The 24,484-nt window shown below is 40.3% G+C and overlaps 2 protein-coding genes across 3 annotated transcripts in view; one reads left to right on the forward strand and one right to left on the reverse strand.

Moving 5' to 3' along the window:
• The window catches only part of PPAT (phosphoribosyl pyrophosphate amidotransferase), a 41,795-nt gene extending 19,944 nt beyond the window's left edge, over positions 1-21,851 (reverse strand). The window contains exon 1 of the mRNA XM_021532992.3: positions 21,597-21,851. Within this exon, the coding sequence (XP_021388667.1) occupies positions 21,597-21,724 (128 nt within the window). The 5' untranslated portion in view covers positions 21,725-21,851. The remainder of the gene's footprint in view (positions 1-21,596) is intronic.
• Positions 1-24,484, forward strand: part of PAICS (phosphoribosylaminoimidazole carboxylase and phosphoribosylaminoimidazolesuccinocarboxamide synthase) — a 39,543-nt gene that overhangs the window by 7,084 nt on the left and 7,975 nt on the right. Inside the window, exons 3-12 of one of the 2 annotated variants that reach the window (XM_021532806.4) lie at positions 1,180-1,659; positions 2,596-2,685; positions 3,396-3,467; positions 7,599-7,685; positions 11,057-11,128; positions 11,835-12,236; positions 13,580-13,645; positions 14,683-14,873; positions 22,295-22,340; positions 23,030-23,227. In XM_021532806.4, the coding sequence (XP_021388481.3) occupies positions 1,180-1,659; positions 2,596-2,685; positions 3,396-3,467; positions 7,599-7,685; positions 11,057-11,128; positions 11,835-12,236; positions 13,580-13,645; positions 14,683-14,873; positions 22,295-22,340; positions 23,030-23,227 (1,704 nt within the window). Of the gene's footprint in view, positions 1-1,179; positions 1,660-2,595; positions 2,686-3,395; positions 3,468-7,598; positions 7,686-11,056; positions 11,129-11,834; positions 12,237-13,579; positions 13,646-14,682; positions 14,874-21,997; positions 22,024-22,294; positions 22,341-23,029; positions 23,228-24,484 lie in introns of those variants that run through there. The other variant, XM_021532878.4, reaches the window with a different exon arrangement.

The following is a 24,484-nucleotide window of genomic DNA, read 5'->3' on the forward strand; positions in this document are numbered from 1 at the left end:
CAAATTTGTCCTCAGACAGGTTATGATAAATATGCTCCACCGAAGCTCTGTGCACAATCCAGGGTCGGATGCTATTGCCATCACACACATCTCAGTGGCTATAAAGTATCAAACCCCCATAATCTGGTTTGCTCTTCCAGAAAAAAACACTGACAAAGGCATTTATCACTGCGGTATGACTGTAAAAACCTGACAGTTACTGTGCATTTTTATGCTGCTTCATTTGATCATGCCCTGGAACTGTTTTTGGGTTTGTTTATTTGGGTTTTTTTAGTTATTTTTGCAAAGCTTCAGGAAATGCATGAGAAATCCTCTTCCAAACTAATCTTATAACCAAAACAAAGTCTTAAACCAGTTCATAAATAGAAAAAATGAAACATTAAGAAACTAAAATATATATTTCAGTGTTATTGCATGGGTGGCAACCTTTACCTCATAACATTAAAAAATAAAGTTATAGACTGGAGAAAATGGAAAATACCTAAAATACCTTAGTTTTCCAGAGTAAGGCAACTCACACTCATTTTCACTAAAAATCCCCAACTATTTTTGATTGATTTGCCCTGAGAAAGGTGCAGGTCCTGTGCTATGAGAACTGGGTTCTAGCACACAAATGTTCTACTTAAGCAAGTCTCCACTCCTCTGTCCTCTACAACTGGCATGCTTTGTTAAGAAAGAAGGATCAGATTCTTTAGATCCTTATCCAGGTTAATCTCTCCATGTGTGTAAAAACTAAATATTTCTTTTTTTTTTTTTTTTGCAGAAAGTTAAGTAAGTCTTAATGCTAGTGTCAGTGACTTGGGGCCAATTTATTATTGTGCTCATGTGGCACATCCCATCTTCACAGTTCTCTTCTCCTCTCTTAATTTCTGAAGGACAAAGCAGCTCATCAGTTGCTCCTAAAGGTCTTAGAGGTAAAAATTTAGTGTATTAGGTCAGAAGAAAGAAATGTTCCTCTTAGATTAATTAAATGTACATGTGCTATCTTAATATCTGTCTTCAATGAAAACAAAAATTACATCAGAATTAACAAAAATGCTGACAAATTAATAACCAATAGCTTGATTTTAATGTCACTTCTGTTCTTTCTTTAATGTTTTTTCTGCTCTTTCTCTGGAGAAACAGTGTCCTTCATTCTCATTCTCTCTGTCCTTTCCCCACCCCAACCACCCAATGCAGGTAACAAATATCTGTGTCTTTCCCCCACCCCACACAATGCGAGTAATCCAGCGTCAGCAGTAGAGGCTTCCAAACCAGCGGCTTTCATTCCTACAGTAGCAAATGAAGGAGGAAAACACTGGACTGCTAATGAAGTCAGAGCTTTGATACGCATATGGTCAGACAAAAATATCCAGCAACAACTGGAGGGGACAGTGAGAAATAAAAGAATATTTGAAGAGGTTGCTGCTAGACTGCAAAAGTTTGGAATTGAGAGGGACTGGAAACAGTGCAGGACAAAATACAAAAATCTGAAACATGAATACAAGAGTGTAAAAAGTGCCCAAGACTCAGGGAGTACGAGTAAAAGCATGAAATTTTTTAATGAACTGGATGCTATTCTGGGGCACTGCACGACGGAACAAGCAAGTAAATCAGATAATGATGAAAGTGAGAGGCCTCCAGAATGGACAGAAGCAAAATCAGAAAAGGATTCTGTAGGTAAGTACTTCAACTACCCACATATCATTTAAAATATTTAGTTTTCCAGCACTAGAGAGACCTTAAAAAAAGTCAAAAAGCACATGCAGAGAGATTAACCGATTGGCTGGGGTGGAAAAACACTGAATAGAAATTTACTATTTTGTCCAGTAGTTTTGTATTTTGTCTAAGGTATTATTTCAGATTGAATGATTGCCCTGTACTTTTTAAATAGAACTGAGAACCAATAGGAGAAAAAAAAAGACATATAATAAAATGAGAGAGAGACAATTCCAGTCAAAATCATGTCAGAAGAGACTGTTTCCAATCTAGACAACAGAAATTTATCTGTGAGATAGTCAGACTCACTGTTACTGGAAAAACATATGTTACTGGAAAAATTAAGACATTGAGCAAAAGAAATCTGTAGTAACAGACACTGGTTAAAAAAATTAATGTCTAAATTGTCTTGCTCTTAGGGTTCCAAATAGCTCAGTTTGATTGGACATTGGAGCAAGACTCCCAAACTGGTGAGACAACAGTGAAAATAGCAAAAGGAACAGCACTAAGAATGCTGGCAGAGCCTGCCTTTGATTTTGGGTGGCTATTGACAATTGATGGTAATAGATGATCAATGCAGAATTAGAGTAGACTGATGAACCTACACTACCCAAGACTTAAAACATTTTTATTGGTATGTGCAACCAGAAACATGCTTCTTGTTTAAGAACAGAATTAAACATGAAAACTTTTAGTTGAGGTGAGGAGATGATACTATGTTGGCCAAATGTAAGACTAGAAGTTAGTAAAGTAATGGGAGAAGTCAAGAAAAATATTACTGTCTGCTGGCATAAAGAGCATCCGAGGCTGAATGGATTTTTTAATTTGATACACCACAGCTGTTCTTATAAAGTATAGAAATTCAGTGCCCTAATTAATTTAGCATTATTTACACAGAAATGCCTGGAGACACAGGTGAAGAGGACTCTGTTAGTAACATGTCGGAAGACCTACAGGTTGCAGATACAAAGAAAGTTTCTGATTCAGGTAATCTGAAAAGTCTTCTCTTTTATGTAAATACCCAAATTTAGTAAATTAAAATTAATTTCTAAAATAAGCCCAAATTTAATTACAGGTAGAAAATTCAGAGACCTAAACAATTAAAAGCAAGAGATAATGTCATAGAGATAACCATCATGTACTTATGTACATATTTACAATGTCCTGCTAAATTTGATAAAATCAGTGCAGTAAGTAATAATTTCAAAGACTTGTGACATAGAATGTAGAGAAGAAACTACTGGTTTAAGCAAGTTGAGTGCAATGTCCTACTGCATGTGCATTTACTTAAACTATGTTATTCCCAAGGATTAGAATTGTTCAGTCTCCTGGGCATGAACTAATAGAGCATCTCTATTTCACAATATGTGATCAGGATATAATTGTGTAAATGCTCATGACAGGGCATAAAAACTTCATTAAAGAGTCTCACTAAATATGAAGGTCATATGCTCTGCTCTTTACATCTGAAAACAAAAATTTCAGGGGAAACGGAAGTATATCATTCAGCTGGAGACACGTGAAAGTCTCTCAGGCTGACAGGTTTTATTGTCCACAACAGAGCACCTCATGTTCTCTTTCAGCAGAGTGAGGCAGAACATGGTTTAAATTAAGCATCAACGACTAGTTTTAAAGAATTTTAAATGTCTAATGTGAACTTGAAGGATTTTAATATCAAATTAAAACTCTTCTGACAGATGATGTTACTGTAAATACTACTCCAGAGAATCGGGCAGCTCTGCATACAACGAAAGAAACAAATATGACAAGTAAGTAAAGAGATGGGTGTAACTTAAGGTATACCAGAGATTAACATTTTTGGCTTTTTTCATTCAATAGAAATTACATTATTAAATTTAAATTTAGTAACAAATAAAATATAGCGACCTTTTACCAGCTCACCATGGACACTTGATGCATTCCATGGAGAAAAACAGGTTGTCATGAAAACCGCATGCCTACAGGGACCTAATTTTCAGAGTGACAAACATGAAAAAAATAAACAGCATTTTGTGGCATCCAGTTAAGACTGCTTAAAAATATGCATTAAATTCAATTTCTCCCCATGAACAAGTGAAAGTACTACATACACATGGAGAGTAGTAAGACACTGTAATAATGCAATGATTCAGCAGTGCTCCTTAACTGTCATCTGGCAGTTGTAGCACTACCTGGTGCTACATAATATTGTAACTTCTTGGACTGAACTCTTCCAAACAAGCTATTTAAAATGAAGTTAAATGAATATTTCTAGTAAAGTTTTGAGTCCACATTTCTGTCATTTAAGATAAGTGTAGGTGTAAAGATATCTGTAGTTTACTGTGGTTACCATCTCCCTTTTAAAATATGTGTATTTTAACTGCAGAGTTTCTTTGTTTCTGGGTAATTGTAAATGCAGTATGATTTTGTGGGAAACAGTTAAAATAGCAAGTGGTTCAAAAATGTCTGTGGCTCAGCCTATCCCTCTTAAGACTATTTTTCAAACTTCTGTGGGGGAAATGCAAAACCACACTCCAAGGTAAAACCAACAAACAAGTTTAGTTTGCAAAATTCTTTCTCTCATTCCAAAACAAAGAATACACACTCAGGTTTTTTGCAGGTGGTAAAATACACATAGTCTTCAATTTTATTTGTGGTTACATAAATAGGTATTGCATAAAGCAGAGCAAAGATGCACACTTTTTACATTACAATATCACGGGGACCCTTTGTTCTCTAATTGTGGTACATGCCTTTCCTAGACAGTCTAAGTAATTTTGAAGTGAGAAACTGGTAAGTAAAGAGATTATATGTACCTCTGTACTCATAAATACACATGCTGATAAATAGTGAAAAGGCATTGATACATTACATTGGTTGTTTGATGTGAGTAATGTCTCACAATCACTGGCGTTTAGGACGTGACTTTTTAAAAAATTTCTTTCATATTTGACAGAACTTTTGCAGTAAAGTGTTTCTCAATGGAATTATTAAATTTATAGGTATTTCTGTGCCTTGAAAAAAAAAAAAATCCGTAGAAAAGCCCAATTTGGCATAAATAAGAATTTAGAAATTGTGTTGAACTCATATCTAGGTATCTTCCTTATCAGTATATGCAGTTAATGTACTCTGCAGCCAGATCTGTAAATGCACTTACTTATACACACACACATATATATATATATATATATATGTGCATATATATATATAAGCACATATATATAAGGTAGCCTGGGTAGGCATTGCCTTCTGGCAACTGCAGCTGTGTAAATGCATAGAAGATGCACGAGCTGCTTCAGAGTGCATGTGCTTCTCATGACCTTACACGTGAATCTGAGTTAGGAGCCACAGTAACACTCTCACCACTGCCAGTCTTTATAAAAAGCCCTTTTTGGTTTGCCATACTCTAGTAAGAAAAATACTAAGATGGTGTTAGTCAAAAGACAAATACATCAGTTGCAGGAGAACAACTAGTTATTTGATGTGCCATGGTATTGTTTTTCTCCTCTGCCCATATGAATTTGCTACTCAAAGAGCAGCAAATGTCCACCTGAGAAGACAAATGTAAATAAACCCTCACAGCTCCTTTCACAGCCTGTCCTAGTTCCCGACACGCTGCTGTCAGCAGTGCCCAGCTGGGGGAGCAGAAGGACCACAACAGTCCCCAAGCCGTGGGTTTTTAGCTGAAGTGTCCTGTGATAGGCTGGGGACACTGCAGGTTGCTCTCTCTTTTGGCAAAACTTTGAATCAGTCTGCAAATTAAACCTTAAATAGTCATTTTCACTGATGTTTTCAATCTCGTGGCATCACTTTTAGTTGTTACTAAAAGTAACAAATCTGTTCAGAAGAGCCTGTCTAGCCTTCAGTCTATGCAGTCTGTTGTTCTAAACTCCATGTACATTCCATGTGTCAGACTTAGCAGTATGACCACAGAGTGTATGTATAGGTGTTTGATTAAATTTGAAGTGCCAGGGAGAAACAATGGAGATGAAAACAGGTTTCTAAGAAATACCAGTAGCCTGATGTTCTTAAAAATACCTACAGCAAGTATTTTATGTCAAACAAATTCCTTTCCTTGTCTTTTATTTTCCTAGGTTTTTTTATACACCATACACTTTACTATATGTCCCTCTCTGAACAAATTTGGAGTAAGCAGTGACACTTCCAAGATGCATTCCTAAGCAAGGGCTTTTTAAAAACCTATTGTTTAAAGTTAAGATCTTAAGTTGGTACATATTCAGGCACTTAACACTGGCTTGAACACTTGCTGCTGTGTGCATGGAATTTTAAAATGTACAGATATAAAGTCAAAAGATAATGTTTTCATATATATGACCCAGGCTAGTGCTAAGCAGTATTTCAGAGAAGTGCAAACCCCAAAGTTCTTGATTATTCACTGCCTTAGCCAAGGCATATTTGGGCTGCAGACATCAACTCTTAACTGTGCATCCACAATTTTCTGTATCCATCCTCAGATCTGCATGACAGAGCAGCAACTTTGCAAGTTGTTGGAGCGTAAACATAAGCCACACACTGCAAATTTTCCCTAATTTAAACATATCCCAATTCTGTTTTATACTATACAAGACCCATATGAGAGTAAGGATTCCGAGACAAATTACTAATCTTGCCTCATGAGCCAGAAAACAAGATAATTAGTGATGGTGACAGAGTGCCAAAAGAGAACAGAGCTTGTATCAGTCTGAGTGGGTGAAAGACTGTGACAGCATTGCTCGGGTGGCCTTGTGAGCAGTGCTTCAAACACAAAGTAGAGATTAAGCATATTTGCTGGCAAGTGTCTATAGCTTCACTAACAATTCAGATGGAGCCACTGTGTTTTATCCAAGCCAAAAACTGTTGATGGCTTGTTCTGTTTGGCTCAGTCTTCTTGTGCCCTCCCTCCAAAACTCTGAAAGGTGCCTTAGAAAAAAACCAGGCTTCCTACCCACATTCTTGGCTCGCAAAAAAAAGGCACGTGATGCTAGTCACATCATAAAGAACATCTGGTGCAAACAAAGCTGTATTGATCTGGGGGTAATTTTTAATAAAATGGCTCTAGATTAAACCTTATTGCTCAATGTTTAGGGGCAATATTCTTAAATGGACTGAGAACAAGCTGGGAGACAGAAAACTGCTGTCATTGATCCATGATGTGGCCTTCACCATTTAATCTCTGTAGAGCAGTGTCCTCACTGGGAAGCGAGGATCAGCAAGACCACTTGCATCATCCACATGCCCATACCTCTGTCCTAGGGCAGAGGGGTGGAATTTTCCCTTAACACCAGCGGGCCAATGGCACAGGAGTGGAGCTCTCCTCCCCATGGAGGAGAGCCCAGGGACATCTCTTGTCACCCAGCTGTGTGATGTAAACCCCTGCAAGCTGCAGCAGCAGAGATGCTCTCAGGACAGGCTTTAGTACATTGTCTCCATCACGCAGGCAGCCTTACAGATCAGTTGTCTAAGCACAGCACCGTGATGTGCCAGGGTCCCGTGTTCCTTTCTGGGGCTAATTCAAACAGTCTTGGCATCAGTCACTCTCAATAATTTCAGTTATTGCACCCTTTATGCAAATCACTGCCTTGCCTGTTCTGCTGCACGAACATTTGTTAGAAACTAGATATCTTACCCACCATCAGTGAACCATTCTACAAATTCTGATCCAGGTTAAAATAACTTAAGAGTTTGCACACGTAACCCATAAACTTATATCCTGCAGCTGTTATGTGATGTTCTGGATTTACTTTATAAGTGGGTACACTGTGTTCTTAAGCCTATTACTGCAGAAAAATGGCAGCTTTAATGTATTAAGAGGGTAAATCTTTAACAGTAGTTACCAGCAGCATTCTGAGTAGGTGATTCTCAAGACATCACTTAAGACATGTTTAGTTAATAAGAACTCTGTAAATGATTCTTTTTTGCAGAAATCCTTGAAGATGAGAGTGACTTAGCCAACTCCACCCCAGCATCTCTGGAAGCTACACAAATAAAGAAGGAGACCATTGATATAGGTAAGTCAGGACTTTGTCAGGATAGTTTTTAACAGGACATTCTACTTTACAGACATTGCAGATTCCAAAGGCTCATATGTTATTCCAGCAAATTACACTTGTTCTACTTCTAGGTTATGAAAAATTATGGGTTTTGTTTGATTTCATAGTGCAGAAATGTATGAACACTTATTTCTCCTTGCCATAATTATAACAAAATTTTATTTTCCCAGACAACATGATCCTTTTTATGATGAATATGATTAGTGTGCATTTGATTGTGACACAAATACGGTTTTTCTTACACAGTTGCTAGAGACGATAAAATGGAAAGGTAAATAGCTGTCTCAGAAACTCAGAACATTTTATACATTGTATTTTCAAACTACTTAACGACTGCATTTATTATCAGATTATTTACTATTAAGAAATTTCCCTATATATATTCTGAACTATTTTAAATATAAAACTGAAATCAGCACCTCAGCAATATGTAGAAGTCATATATTCAATGATAAGTGATCAGGAGAAGATTTGTTTAGTTTAAAATGTTAAAATATAACATTAGAACATAGTAGGGATACTAATATTCTGAAATAAATGAGCATAAAACCATATAAAATCATGAAAAAAAAGACATCAGAGGAAATAATGATGGCATTGAAATATAGTGACCTGACACTCTGGATCCAAATATTATTTACAGTAATGCTGTTTGTACACAGAAGTTAATAGGAAAAAAAAAATCAATTCTAGTGATTCTGTGAACAGCAATTCTTTGGCCTTTGACACTGAAAGTTTCTACCCTAATAATATTTCCATTGTATCCATCAGGCATATTCCAGGCAAGAGCTTCCTTTTCAGCAATTATGTTATCTGTAGTTTGGATGTTGAGACATCCTATGCTGCACACTCTTTACAACTGTTTGCATTGGCTGATCTTGATCGTGAAAGACAACTGTAGTGACTGTGACACTGAGGACACCAGAGCAATGCCATCACAACAATGACACACAGGAACACAAGTAGCACTGAGGATAAAGTAAATCTGTGACCCTGAAAGGTGAGACACAGCGAGGTCACACAAATGCAAAGTGAAGAATAAAATGTCATGCAGCTCAACTGACTGCCTCATACACACAAACTCCCTATCAGGTAATATCCAATTGAACACAGTAATCATGCAAGTCAGCACTACAGGTGCCACTGCCAAAGACAGGAAAAGATAAGAGAGCCAGTATGGTTGAGAGAATGAGCAGAGAAATGGAAGCCATGGGGAGGCTGGTTAACGGTTTGAAAAAAAAGGAATCTCTCAGGAGCTTAGGATTAGACCTACAGCTCTGTTTTGGCCCATTTTCAACAGTTGCAAGTGTTAAGGAAGATGCAAAAATTTTCTCAAGAGTTTGTGAGAAAACCCACTTTTTTCTAGTACCCCAAGTAAATCACTTACATGTGCTAATGAGAATATGATTTCCAAGTTTTCCACAGGTACAAAATATATTCTTGCACATGGCTTATGAAAAACAAGTGTTTGCCAAATGACTGAAGAGAAAACAAGTTATAGAGCAAATATGAATTCCAAGTACTAGTTTGTGCATATATTGGCAAGTACCATTATAGAAAGCTCATCAAATGAACATACTTATTTACAAAGAAACTTTATTTCTGATAGATCCTAAATAAAAACTCGATTTTAAAACATAAAAGGAATATTTACAGAAGTAAATAGTGTTGGTAAAGTACCCTTTACCAAAACCAGTATTGAACATAATTAGTCTATGGCATCCTCTAGCAAACAATGAGAACTAATCTTTCTCTTCTTCCCAACCCAAAGAGTAAGTCCACACAAAAGTGAACTTTCAGCCTCAGAGTAGTCTGAGCATGAGCAAATGAACACAGAATCAGTAAAACTGGGTTTTGGTTGTTCATAGACAATTTTAATAATTTCTTAGTAGGCAACAATGAAGTTCCAAATAAAAAGAGACTTCAGGGCGTTGGAACAACTAGTTAAGGGATCAAGAGCACAAGTAGTCTTCTCTTCTTCCAGTTCAAGAGCCAGCAGATCACTATCTGGCTCCAAGCTTGATGACACTGGGAAAATACTAGAATTTTTAATCATGGTTCCATGACACCAGACTTGTTGGCACGTATCTCAAAGTGGGGGAAAAGGATCTTAGCACAGAAGTTAGCAAAACTCATTGAAAGAGCTTTAAAATAAATTTGCAGGTGGAAAGAGATAAAACCAGACTTACTAGAGAGCCTGGGGGCCACATGCCAATGTTTGAGGGGTGGTGTTCTAGAGAGGTTCTTCCATCTGCTGTCTCAGTAGTCAGGGAATGGAGATCAGCAGACACACAGGGGTTGTTGATGTGTTAGAACCCACAGAAGCACCTGAGAATGACCACGTAGAAATTAGAGCTTTTCACCCCCAAAAGCCCAGCTGTGATGCATCTACACCAGTGCAGACAGCATGGGCAACAAAAAGGACAAGCTGCAAGCCATTGTGTAGCAGGAAAACTATATCATAGTTTCCATCTTGAAGACAGAGGGATGACTTGCCCAGCTGGAGTAATGCAATGGATGGCTATAAACTTTGCAGAAGAGAAGGCAAGGAAGGAGAGACTGTGGGGTGCTCTGTATGTTAGAGAGTGTTTTGATTGTCTAGAGCTCATGATGGTGACTACAGCTTTGAGGATGTATGGGTAAGAATCAGGATAAGGCAACAAGGCAGGTATCCTGGTGGGAGTCTGTGTTTGACCACCCAAGCTGGGCAAAGAGGCAGCTGAAATATTTCATAAGCAGCGGGGAGAAGTCTCACAGTCACTGGCACTTGGGGGGGATTTCAGCTGACCAGATATCTGCTGGCAATACAACACAGCAGAGGACACAGCCGAGGAAGGTTCCTGGAGTGTTCCTGGCTGACAACTGCCTGACACAGCTGGTGAAGGAGCCAGCTAGGGAAGGTACCCACTGGACTTGGTGTTTGTCAATAGAGGGCTGGTGGTGGCTGGAGCCTCTTGGCAACAGCAGTCACAAAATGGCAGTGTTTTCAGTTCTTGGTCAAGTAAGAAGGGAGCTCAGCAGACGTGTCACCTTGGACTTGAGCAGTGGTGGAGTTACTGTCCCTGGAAGGATTTAAATGACATGTAGATGTGGCACTTAGGGATGTGGTTTACTGGTGGACTTGGCAATGTTAAGTCCATCTTAAATGATTAGTGCTTCCATCCTAAATGATTCCATGATTCTGTGATTCTTCAAGTCTATAACTGATGGGTTAGATTGAGGGCTTAGGACACTTAGGTGGAAATAGGTGTTTCCTACAGAAGGTGACAATAATACTAGCAATTTATTTGTCTAAATCCAAGTCTATTTAAAACTGTATGTTTCTATAGATGATGATTCTATAAGCACTACCTCAGAAGACAGATCTTGTACGCCAGTAGCAAAACAGATGGTTGGGACAGGTGAGTATTAATTTCCATGCATTTATTATTAAATAAATCACAATGTAATTTCTGTACCAAAGCTGGAGCAATCAGATCTGTACTGTAAACACAGCTCTACTTTTCTGGTCCTGATTCCATTCTAGCTTTATTAGTAGACTTAAAAATTAGTTTCATAGCTCTTTTCCTTTCATGAGCAAAACCTGTATTAACACTGTACTTCAACTTTGCCTTCTATACATAATCTAATGAGCAGCATCTGCCTACTTCTGACTATTTTCGAGTCTGAAGATTTTTTTTTCTTCTGTTGAATCCCAAGTAGCCTTTTCATTTGCACATTGCTATTTTAATTTGAAACCACACTTCTCACCAATGCTGAGATCTTTAAAGCGTAATGATTTCTGCTTTTCTACGTGTAACACTTGGATACATCTGTCTTTAATCTCACAACAGTAGCACAATTACAGCAACAAAATGTTGACTTTTAGATGACTTGGAGAAACAAAAGATTCCACTTCCTACATATCTTGCATACTTAAGAGAACACAATTGTGTATGGATACTAAAATTATAAAATATTAAAAGATATAAAGATATAAAATATCAAAAATATAAAACATTAATCATTAACTGATTAATTATCAGTTGCAATTATGCTTTCATATATGTATATTTAGTATGCATTTATAGCATTTACAGTTAGTTGTTTTTTTATTTATATTTTCAGAGAATCACATTCCCTTAGAAGAAGCACAGAATCACTTTAAAGTTATTACAATTAATGATACTGGAGCAGGAAAACACTGGAGTGATAATGAAGTTAGAGCTCTGATAAACATATGGTCAGATGAAAAGATACAACAAATGCTTGAAGGGGCCACAAGAAATAAAGAAATATTTGAGGAAATTGCCAGAAGGTTAATGAAACATGGTATAGACAGAGACTGGAAACAATGTCGCACAAAGTACAAGAACCTAAAATACGAATACCGTGCACTGCAGAAAGAAAATGAGCATCTTGGAAATCCCAAGAGAAAAATGAGATTTTATGATGAAGTTGACTGTATCTTAAGAAGGCAGCCTCTGGGAACCTCAGGCTGGGGATGTGAAAGCTCAAGTCTCCTATCAGGTACTGAAAATTTCAGTGATGAGATAAAGTGCTTGAAGTGAACTTTCTAAAGTCACGTGTTTGAGCCATGCTGTAGGTGTGAAATGTGTGGCCAGAAATGGGGAGAGAAAATAACTGGGGAGGCTGTATCTGCATGGTCACATAGGGAACGCTCAAGAAACTCAAATGGTCTATGGAGACACGTGGAAGTGAGAATATTAGCAAAAAGTGAGAGCACTGAAGTGTTATTGGAGAATCTGTTTTGAAAGCCTAAGTGACATACAGTGAAATGGTGCTAGAACACATGGCAGGTTCTAGAGGTCATACAGCAGGCATGTCAAGTCTGATGGATAGAGAGCTGCAAGCTCATACTCTTTGGAACTGCAGAAATCAGTAGCAGTCAAGCCAAGTGCAAGGACTCCAAAAACCCCAAAGTATATTAATTCAATACACAACGCAGTCAAGAGAGAGAAAAATCCAGGACAGTGATGTTTATTTGAGCACTTGTAATAATTGTATTAATTTTGCTAAAGCAGATTCATTTTTCAAAATAGAGTTTGCCTCTATTTTCATATCAAAACCCCTCTGATCTAGGAACCACACAGCTAATCTTGCGTCTGCTGTAAGGGTTCTTGTGACTGGCCAACTGCTTCAGACCTCAGGGGCACCTGCCCCCTGCTCCAGGCAGATTAGGTGCTCTCAGAAATAACTGAACCTCATCAACTTAGGATTCAGTGACTTAAGGTAAAGCAGAACTAGTTGTGATTGTTCTCAATATGTTAAATAGTTTGCAACAGCACAGCACAAACGTTATTTGAGGACTTGAACCATTTCTGCAGCAAAAGCCAGGTGAATGGCTTGAGCAGGAACTGCTAGAACCAGCCTTAAGCCAGCTGTCCTCAGTCATGAATCAGAGCCCTAATGTGGTGTCCAAGGCTGCATTAGTTGCAGCTGGAATGACAGCCATAGAGCTTTGAGATCACAGTTCTCCCCACCTCAGTCTTGTGCTCTCAGAATGTGCTCAATCACATTCTCAAGACATATATTTTCTTCCAAATACAGAAACTGAATATATTACTGTTCATTTCTACTCTCCATGAATGGGATATGTCAACACCAAGAATGGTGTTTTACATTTTAGTATGCTGGAAAATGACTGTGTGATCTGTGAATGCTGATGCAGTGGCATCAATAACCTTTCAGAAAAGAAATTTCCATTGTTAATCTGTTTGAGGCATTTGCCAAATAAATGTGTCTTGTCCTAGGGTATTTGCTTTTGTAGTATAAAACCTTTTGGTGTGTGACTGACTGTGCCTTGAGAATTTTGAAAAAAGGCTTAGTCAACCTTGTTCTTCTCTTCTAAGTTTCAGTGGGAGATGCTACAGCAAACACAGGATCTTTGAGTACCAAGAGAAAAACATGGAATGATGGTAAGAGCACCTGTCTTTTAAAAGCATCTATACACTGCTGTTGAATTGGATGCCAGATTCTTATATCCAGTATTCAAACAGTTAAAAAAACATAATCCTAAAACTTAACACCAAACTCCAAGCCAACATTCTCCTCTCACCCACAACAATCGGCAAAATAAGAGTTCTCATGAAAATGTAGGCCTAAGGAAAATTGCAATTAATTTATTTCAGTCCTCATCCCTGGTATAAATGAGGTAAACATCAGGAAAAAACTTGATTTATAAGAATCAAATGCAAAGAAAATATAGTATTTAAGAAACAAGACGTCTCAATGGTGTTGCTTAAGGGAAAATAGGGACAGGCAGTCATGGATGTGATTTCCTCATATTACAGTACTGTGTCTGTAAACATGTCTAATGTGTTGTACACAAGAAAACAGGTCAAGACAGAAGTGTCAAAGACAAGACAGACCAGAGAACCATGGAGAGAGAAAAATTATGAGAAGGATAGAAATATATGGCATGTGATCTAATAGGGGAAGTTCAGCAGCTTATTTTTCTTTCTGCAAAACTGACAGGCCCTAAATAAAATCAAACAATAAGGAACAAAAGGATTAGTTTTAAGGAGCTCACCACTATGTCTGTAGATACCATTTTGGTATTTTTAATACCAAAATGATGTCTACAGACAGATGAAATGAACATTACATTTTTTAATTCAACCTGTTTAGTTCACCACCACAAACTGTACTAACTCTGTATTTAATCACTCTGTGTGATTGAATAGACTTTCATTTATTGCCTGTTATAAAAGTAACTCTTGGAGAGGGCTGTAGCTAGGGCAAAACTGAAAGTTTGAGATATAAGTGATTTTTACAGGGTCTGCTGCATTCCTACTCTCCATTATACAATGATCCCTTATACAACATCAGGTAATGCCTGCCAAAAGAGCAGATCAGAAGAACAGCTTTAGGAAAATCCAGTATGTACTAAACTTCAGTGTCAGCAGTTCATTGACTTGTGCACTCTAACCACGTACTTTGCTTTTGTCCACAGAGGTGTCACCTGTTCCACTTAAGAAAAGTGCTTCTGAAAATGCCATACTCCATTTCCAAAAACTATTAACAGAGAGAGTGCACACAGTAACAGAAGGCAAAAAGTTACTGTTTGAAAGGCTTTGTAAGCAGGAAGAAATGCAAGACCTCAACAGAAAACAGCTGTATACTGATCCATCAGTCATACAACAGGTTGGTTTCACAAACTTTCTACGAAATTAACATGCAAATAGATTATGTCAGGTAGTATGAAAGGAGATATTTAGGGGTGTAGGTTACCCACAAGAGTACATGCTTGATTCCCTTTAATATAGTCACCTTTAGCCATTTACACTAAAACAAGGTGTGAGTAGCTTTTACTAGTTATATCAGTTAGTTGAATAAAAATTATGACCTCTGCCTATATATCTTGGTTCACCTACATTCCACAATTAACAGCCATAATTGAAAGAAAATAATACTTCAACTCATCAAAGAATACACGTACAGTTGAAATTTCATTCCATCATTTCCAATTACCATCTTCCTAACAAGTTAGTTCTCTGCAATTACCTAAACAGTTGAAGCCATAGGAAAACTTTCTGGTTAGGCAGGGCTGGTGGGGAAAATACAACTCTTAATTCCTTAACCAGCATTTACCATCCTCCTAGCCTCTCTCCCTGCTTATACTGGTGTAGGGGAATGCTGAAGGCTTCCAACAATGTGCAGAACTGAAATGGAGAATTCAGTGAGCCAGAAAGAAAGTACACAGGATTGATGCCTACGTAGAAGGGGCAGGCATGAGTTATGGTCCCTGTGCTGTACTGGGCAAGGGGTCTCTTATGTCCAGTAACCCACAGAAAACATAGAAACAGTGCAGGGAACAATGACATGAGACAAATGCCATATCATAACTGTTATTCTGCAAAATCCTATTAGCCACTACTTCATTTTATGGTTGTGTAAGTACTTATGGTCTGCATTACATTTGCAGGGTTTTTCTTTCACTGTATTCCAGCAAAACAACTTTCTGAATCTCAGTCATGTTTGGGCATAGACCTACACAGCCTGGTGAAAGCCAGGTCAGTTCTGGGCACATACAAAGACACAACTCAAGTCAAACAGTCAAGTCCTTATTGCAGCAGCAACAGCCACCAGGTTTATTTACACACAGAAGCCTAAATTCCATCCAGGTCCCTCTTCATAAAACTTTACATAAAAATATTACTGGATATAATGTGTTATTTCCTGCTCTATGCTTAATTATTTCCTAGTCAGTTCTGCTATGAGAGACATTATGAAGGGAAATACTTTCGACCAAGGTGTATTTAATCTGCCATTTGAATAGCATTTTTAAAACAATTCTGAGGAGTTAGGAGAGGGATTCCTAGAAAATAGTAGTTTTTCGATAATGTTAATTTACACAGTCACATGGATACATAATTTTTTCAGTGTATGCTTATCTACCGCTTTTCAAATTTTACACTGATTTCTCAGTATAAACCTTCTTTGGTTTGTTATACTGTCACCGAAACTATAATTTCCAACAATATTATCATCATTGGCTTAAAAATCTTTCTTATTTCTCTCTTTACAATGAGTTAGTTTAAAAGTACATCCTTGAACTTGCATTGAATTACTTGCACTCAGAAGTGTTGTCTTTGGAAGAAGGACAAGGTTGGCCCCTGGTATCACAGCAGTCAGGTATCACTATAGAACATGCTGAGTCAGCTGAAGACCCCACCATTCCCACACTTACTAACATCACAGGTACTCCTTCCACATGTGAAGCAGAAAAATTGTGACCCAACCCTAATTCGCACCAGTACATTTAAAAGTTTAGTTCAATTAAATTATTATTTAAAATACTTGCAGTAACTGTACTGAAAATAATATGGGTAACTTAAATGTTTTGCTCAACCTTTTCTGTTTCATGAATGCAAGGCTGAACTTAACTTGATAACTCATTCCAACGAGAAGATTCCCCTTCTCTCCATGCTGCTCTGAGTAATCCAGTTCTTGCTGGATGCCCTATAAACCAGTTCATTTTGCTAACCTCACACAAGACTAGCCCATCTAGTAAGAAAAAACTCTGTTTTTTCTGTGTCAGTTGAAGTAGCTCAGCAAGTTCCCAGATGTTCCAGGACTAACTCTGAATAGCTGAAAAGTTATTTTTGTTGCAGTGTGCCTCTCCTTTTAGAGGAAATACTAACTTGAGGGAAGCAGTTAGTACTGCAGAGATGACAAACTCCACTTTAAATTCTGCATGATGCACAAGAATCCAAATCTTTCCAAACCTTGCTGTCATTCAGTACAATGGTCCAAAAAAACCCTTTATCTTGTTCAAGAAAATACAAAATAAAGACTTTTAATTCATTAAAATCAGCAGATCTTTCAAGAATATGTATCTGTTTTTAAATGCTGATATTCAGGTGAGAACAACACAAAAGCACTGAGGCAAATGACTTGCTGAATTCTTAGCAGGTCAGAGCAGAGAACTGCAGAGCACACTTGCAGTCTTTACTTGGAAATGATTCATGTCAACACTAGGTGGTAGACATGAAGCAAGAATTGACAGTAAAAAAAGAACACAAGAGTGTTTACTTTCAAAGTAAAGGGTTTTTTTTCCCTCAGAAAACTTTTCAGAGAGCAGGATTTATCCAACAAACAAGTGTCCAAAGAAGGTGGATTTCCCTCTGTGTGGGATTCCTCTTCTATTCTGCTTTGTGACTGCAAAGCATAGCTTGCTTTTTGTAAATGTTTTGTCAGAAAGCTGTCTTCTGCCCTGCTGTTCATTTATTGTTGATCAAAGATGGTAGGAGATGTCAGATGTAGGATGGGGCATTTGGCATCATCTGATATTTGTGCACTACTCTCGTTTATACAATTAACAATTAATTTACTTGAGACAGATCAAGTGATATCAAGACAACCTTTCTTCACTGAGGTTGTAGTTAGAATTCCACATTAACGTTTTGCTTAGAGACAAAATTACCAGGACTGTTGACATTTATAATTCTGGTTGTCTAGAGCTATGATCTGTCTCCTTTGGACAGCATCCCCAGGGGTAGTGACAAAGGGCTTAACAGAATGTTGCTAGGACAAAGGATTTCTCAAAACAGTCCCTTCAGAAATAGTATTAGTTAATCTAACTCATCTTTCCAGTATATGTTTATATCTGCTAAAACTTTATATCCACTAAAACTTTTGCTGTGGCTCTTCTGTCTGTGATCACAGCTTTACATTTACTTTATTGGATTGAAAGAGAATTGTGTTACATTGGTGATTATCTGGGTTCTGTTATATGAGTATTAATAATGGACAGTAACAGAAAAGTTATCCAAAAGTGCACTGGCCAAGCCTCCACTGATAACAAGTTCCATACACAAACCCAGCTGAGACAAGGAATATTCCCTGACTTAATAGGACTTCCACCTTCATAGAAGAGGGCTTTTAAAGACTTTTCCTAAAAATGAGTACAAAGCTGATACACTCAGGTTTCAGTACACAGTATTACTGCCAAAAATATTTTCCAGAAATTTTGCAAAAAGTTAACATAAATCACACTTCCTCGAAGATTAACTTTGCAAATTTGTCCTGGTCAAGGACTCAAATGACGTCTAATAGATTTGTAATTCAGAGTAACTCCTCCTCCCTCCCTCACCGCCCCCAAGAAAATCCTCTCCTTACCAACATCCTCTGATTTTATTTTGGCATGCTGTCAGTGGATTTTGCAGTGAGCTTGTTCTCTGGCTTATAAAATGTGGAGATGATTTAGACCATCTACTTTTGAGCCTTGTTAATGTTGATGCCAGAATAACATGATTTGCTTGAGCAGAATTAAGTTAATGAGCATTCACTACTAACATAACTGTAAAATGTTACCATGGTGTCAAATTAAATTGATAAAATGATCTAAGTTTATTGAAGGCCTTGATTAGACTGTAAGAATATACTGGTTTTTGTTTTAATTCACAGTTTGCCATTATAAGATTAAAGCAAATAAAATGCTGTGTTCTAACTTCTGCTACAAAGGAGTGAGAATTTAAGCTTCAACAACCAGCAGCCTTTTTTTTAATTATTAAAAAATTGCAACCCCAAACAACTTTTAAAGTTGTTTCTGCTAATGTCACAATAGTGAAACTACAAGTTTATCTTTTGTCTTTGATTATGAGCCTACTTGTGGGCTCTCAAACTTTGCTTACATATACACATCAATTTTTCATGCAGGACAGTTTCAGTGAGTGAAGCAGCGAGCACTGCTCATACACACCACTGAACACATTTAAATATTTTGGTTGCTTGATGCAGTGTATAGTTTCAAGTTTTCAGCTGCAAACATCCCCACTGAAGAAAATCTCTTCAATGCCACAGTAGTAAAAATGATCAACTCATTCTTGGCCATTTATCAGAAACAGCCAAGTCCTTCACCTTGCTGCAACCGGCTGTATCAGAACACAAAGCACAAAGAATTTGTGCTGCATGTTTTTGTGGCATCTAACAAATACTCTGATTTTTACACATACAGGTAAGATTTCAAAGATTAGAAATTATAACATGTTCTCTGTGACCCAGGCATCTCATAAATGCAGCTTCAATGCCATGCTTTAATATTCTCAATTTTAAAATCCAAGACAAATTAAGGGTCAAATTCTGTAATTTGATTTATTGCACAGTTCTAATTTGAATCTAGAAGAACATTCTTATATCAAAAGGAAGTAATCATTACATAAATATCCTTACTAATTTGAAGATGATATCTAAGGACTATATTTTCTAGTGACCAGTCAGATTTCTGTTAAGTCACTCAGGCCTGACTTGGATAGTTCGTTAACATTTACTACAATCTTCCTTCATATTTAATTATTTTTAAAGGCCTGTAGTTAAGAGACATGTCTTAGTTTTTAACTTTAAAACCATGGGCCTAATGTAGTTTACTGATTCAGTGAATGCTAAACTTTAACTCTCATTTTCAAGAGACATTCCAAAAAGTAAAAAGAAAAATAGCTGTTATCCTCTTGCTTCCTGATCAGGATGCCAGCTCTTCTACCCATTGTAATAGGAAAAATGCAAAGAGAGAAACATTAGCAAAGAAAATAGGAACATCTCAGCTATTAAACAGAATTTTATTGAGTGCTTGCAAAGGTAGACCTAATAGAACAGACTATTTCACCTTTACAGGTGCAATGTTTATGCCTTCAGGAAAGCAGTCCTTAAAAATTCTGACCATTACTGAGTTAGATCAGAATTGGTGATAGTGCATATATGCCTCTATGTGTGTAGCTTCCTGTACAATTTGCGAATGAATGATGAATTTCACTCATAGTATAAATATTGGTGTGTACAGTCATGTCCTCCACAGGGGATATCTGATATTAAAGAGCTCAAGCAAATTAAATATATTTGTCAAGTGGCCATCAAAGAAAAAAAAACAAACAACAAAGGATATTGCAAAGTTGAAATAAGGTTGCAGTGAAAATTGAGATAATAAGACGCAAAATAATGAAAATACATCAATAATTTTATTTCCACCTAAAATACTCCAGGTCTACCAGTGTAACTGTAAGCACAAACAAGGTAAGATTATTTCCAGCCTCTTCAGAGGTTGGAATGATGCAAGCTAAAATGACACTATTGTTTCATTTTACATTAAAACCATGGGTTTGTTCCTGGGACTTCGGCTGCATCATTCCCAATAAAAACATTTTTGGTGGACACTGGCAAATATATATACCTGCAGCTGAAAGAGAGTTATTAGCATATGAGAGTCAGTAGGAATGCAGCATTTTACCAGGAAAAGTATACTCTCTACTGTAATAAAGAGAAAATCTCCATGTAAAGATTTCCTATTGTTGCTCCAAAACCAATTTCAGAGCAACATTTGCATGTCTGTGACCTAAGAAATACAAAGAATGTATTTTATCTATTCAGTGCATGTGTACTTACCCATGCCCAGGTTACCTAGGTAGCCCACCTACCTAGACTGTCAGGACTGTGTTTACTTAGCACACTTTTTCCAGCTGTGAAATCAACCACAGCAAATAGGCTCAGCATGTAGTACTAAATGAGCCTGTGCGTGTGTTCCCACAACGACGATATCCCTTTCTGGCACCACTGAAAAAATTATTGGTATATGTCAGTCCATAACATTATTGTTTTGAATACCAACTAAATGGAAGCAGAACCCAAACTTCATTCTGTAGCTCTGAATCCACGTGGCTGACAGTGAATCAGGTCTGTTGTACATTGCCGTAGATATGTCAGGTAGAAGTTTTATTATATCATGATGATAAATCTAAACAACTACCGCTAGTAGGAGCCTAAAAACGCTTAATAACTGCTCGATTTCTGTAGCCTCGGATTGTGTGATTTACACTTTAAGGTGAACATCTCGAGAATGACGGCCGGGCCTCGCCGCGACTAGGGCAGGAGGTCACGGCTCGGCGCGGCTGAGACGGGGCGGCGGGCGCATCCTGCTCCTCGGGACATACTCCCCCTGCCGCTCGGGGCTCATCCCTCCAGCCCGGGGCTTATCCCCCCAGCCCGGGACGCGGCCACGCCGCGGGCTCCGCGCAGGGACGTGCGAACGCCCGGGCCGGCGGTGCGGGCCCGGCAGCGAGAGCGGATGCGACTCAGACGAGATGCAGCCGAGGTCCAAAGGCGTTCGACAGGTCTCCTTCGGCGGGACCGGCCCGGGAGGCAGAAGGCGGAGGGGTGTTCCTTGCACTTCGCCTCCGGGATGCTGCCGGGGCGGAGCGGAAGGGACCGGTCCGGGCGCTCCCCTCCGTCCCAGAGCGCTCCCGCCGCCGGAGACCCGAGGCCCTCCAGGCTGCACGTGCCGCCGCACGGCCCCGAGCAGCCGCCGCGGCCCGGGCCGACACCGAGCCGCGTCCGGGCGGCCCGTCCGGGCACACCGCGGCCCCGCGCCCCTCTTACCTGTGCTGCAGCCCCACCAGCCCCAGCGTGATTACGTGGGGCACGTCCAGCTCCGTGGGCCACGCGCCGGAGGCGATGCAGCCGAACACGCCGCACTCCTCCCGGATACCCAGCTCCTCCAGCTCCATGGCGCGGGCAGCACGTGGTGGCGCGGCGGCCCCGCTCCAGCTCCCGCTCCCGGTCCCGGTCCCGGTCCCGCTCCAGCGGCTCCCGCGCGCTGCTGCCGGCGGCGCGCTCAGCCCACAGCCCCGCTCCGCCCGGGGATCCCGGTGGCCCGCCGGGCGCCTCCCGCCCTCATTTACATACGGGGGGGCGACACCGCACCCCCGGCCCGCTCCACCGCCTCTCCCGGCCCCGCCTCCCCTACATTCCACTCTGCCCGCCGCCCCGCGGGGCGCTCCAGGCCGAGGGGATGTTTGCCCGCGGGGTGAGCGTGCGGGGGGCCGGGGCCCGGGCGCGGCTCGGCGCCGGCATTGGCCAGGCAGAGGGCCGGGGCTGTGTTTGCACGGGGCGGGGGGGTGATGCTGCCCTCCGGGGTTGGCTCGGGGGGCTCGGCGGGGCCGCCCCGCGGCGTAGGGCGGCGATTGGCGGGCGATGTCGCGGCCCGCTGCCCGCGCTGCCCGCCCCTTCCGCCGGCCCCTTCTTACCCCGGCCGCCGAGCCCTGCGGCGTGCGCTCAGGCTCTCTCTTGTGCCCTAGGTGCCCGCGCCCGCTCCCGCCGCAGCCATGGCCCCCGCAGCATCAGGTAACCCGGCGGTCGTCGGGGGTGGGTTGGCCGGTCGGTCGGTCGGTCGGTCGGTCGGAGGTGCCTCTCTCGGGGGCTGGTGCTCGCTTAGCACCGGGGTATAGGTATGCCCCACCGGGCTTGGGCTATAGGTACTTGAGAGCCAACTTTTTCATGAGTGATTTTTTTTTTTTTTGGGGGGGGGGGTTATTATTTATTTTTCCGTGGGTAATCGCTCGTACGTGGGCACGGCTGCGGAGAGGTGGCGGGGGCAGCTCCAGGCGCAGGATGCTGGGGGCGGCAGCCTCCCCGCGCCGCTCGTACCGCCGAGCTCCGGGATTGCCCCGAAGTTTGAAGAAGAAAAAAAAGAGAAGCGGCGGGGCTCTCGGCCGCCCCGCTCAGGCGGCAGGTCCCGGCTGCCCGCACGGTGGGGGCGGCTGGGGCGCCGCCGGAGCGGCCCCCGTGGCGCCGGGAGCGCCGGGCGGAGCCTTAGCGGGGCTGTCGGCCTCCCTTGGGGGGAAACGTGACCACATCACTCCGTGGGTCAGCGCTCGGAGAGCTCCTCCTGGTCGGGGACCGCAGCGCAGGTTCCTGCTGGATCCCCATGGACTAGAAGGTGGTGGCTCTGCTTGCGGAAGTAAACAAATCTTTGCGATGCAAAAGTGACTTTTTTTTCCCTCTTTTTGTGTTTTGTTTTGTTGTTCCTCTAGACCTGAAACTTGGCAAAAAAGTTAATGAAGGTAAAACGAAGGAAGTGTACGAGCTGCCAGATATCCCAGGATGTGTTCTCATGCAGTCAAAAGACCAAATAACGGCGGGAAATGCAGCCAGGAAGGACCGAATGGAAGGGAAGGCTGCCATTTCGAACACAACGACAAGCTGTGTGTTCCAGCTGCTTCAGGAAGCTGGTCAGTGTTTTAAAAGCAGAGTGTGTATGCTTGTATGTTCCAGAAATTATTACGAAACAGTATTGTTTTATAAGAGAGTTTAACCTGCCTTGAGGCTCTTGCGGTTTTTTTAGTCTCTTTTTATTAGCTTTTAATTGTGCTTTTCTCTCTGGTACTTTAGAGCTGGATGAGCGACTTGTTCATGAGAGTATCTGAAGTAATCTAGTGTTGCAGATAACTGCAATAGTTTCTCCTGCTTGTTTGGACACGCCTCTAATCCCCTCCCCTCTGCTTTTGTCAGTTCTTCCATACCCTACATCTCCTTACCTGTAAATCTGGGCTGGATGCATCTGCCTTGCTTTACTACATCTGCATGCATAGAACACAGGTCTAGCTAGTGGTACTACCACGCTATGCCTGGCATTGTGAAATCGCTGTATGTAAGTTGAAACGTAAAATCGGAGTGTCTTTTCCCTCCCTCAGTTATGTGTTATAGCAGTATAAACTTCCTGTAAGCTTTGCACATAACACTTGTGAGGACCAGATTGCAAAATACATTTATCAGTCTGTATTGAATGTATCAGAAGCTTAATCTTTACTTTAAAAGATTCAAAGCATTTCTGATGCTAGCAGAGTTTCATGGAGTACATAACTTAAATCACTCAAGTAAGTGTAGTAGCAAGTTTCCAGAAATGGAGCCAGTAGCTTTGCTTTGAAAAAGCATTTTGAAGTGTCTTTGACTGAGTAGATGGCAAGTTGCAAAGAAGAATTCCTGCTGGTCGTGAGTCTGCTAACAGTAGTAGAATACAGGCACTAGTAAGCTTGGCTAAGATTCCTTTTAGCTGTGTGCTCTATGTGCTTTGAAACATTCACCCAAAGACTGCTTCAGGCAGCAGCTGAGTTACTCTGGAATTAGTATCTGTTACAAGGTATGGTGATAGATAACTATGAAGTCCTAGCAGGTTTCATATGGGGAAGAGAAAGATGGTTTCTCCAAAGTTATATCTTTGTCTCAGCCCATATTTTAAGAACTACTTACACATATGCTAATTCAGTGTAATCCTGAGTCATGGGCTTTCTTGAGAAGCCTGTTGTTCATACACTGCTAAGAAACCTCCTAGGTATTTGATTATTTTTGCAGTTGATTAAAACTTCTAATTTTCATTTAGGAGCAATTTGTGAGATGTTTTTGCCTAATTCTTGAATGGCAACAGTTAAGATATAACAATCAAAATAATAGCCTACAGATGTGCACTTTTAACATGAAGCCATTCTGTT

Source organism: Lonchura striata, chromosome 4 (genome assembly GCF_050655825.1).
Source record: "Lonchura striata isolate lonStrDom1 chromosome 4, ASM5065582v1, whole genome shotgun sequence".
Taxonomy (NCBI): domain Eukaryota; kingdom Metazoa; phylum Chordata; class Aves; order Passeriformes; family Estrildidae; genus Lonchura; species Lonchura striata.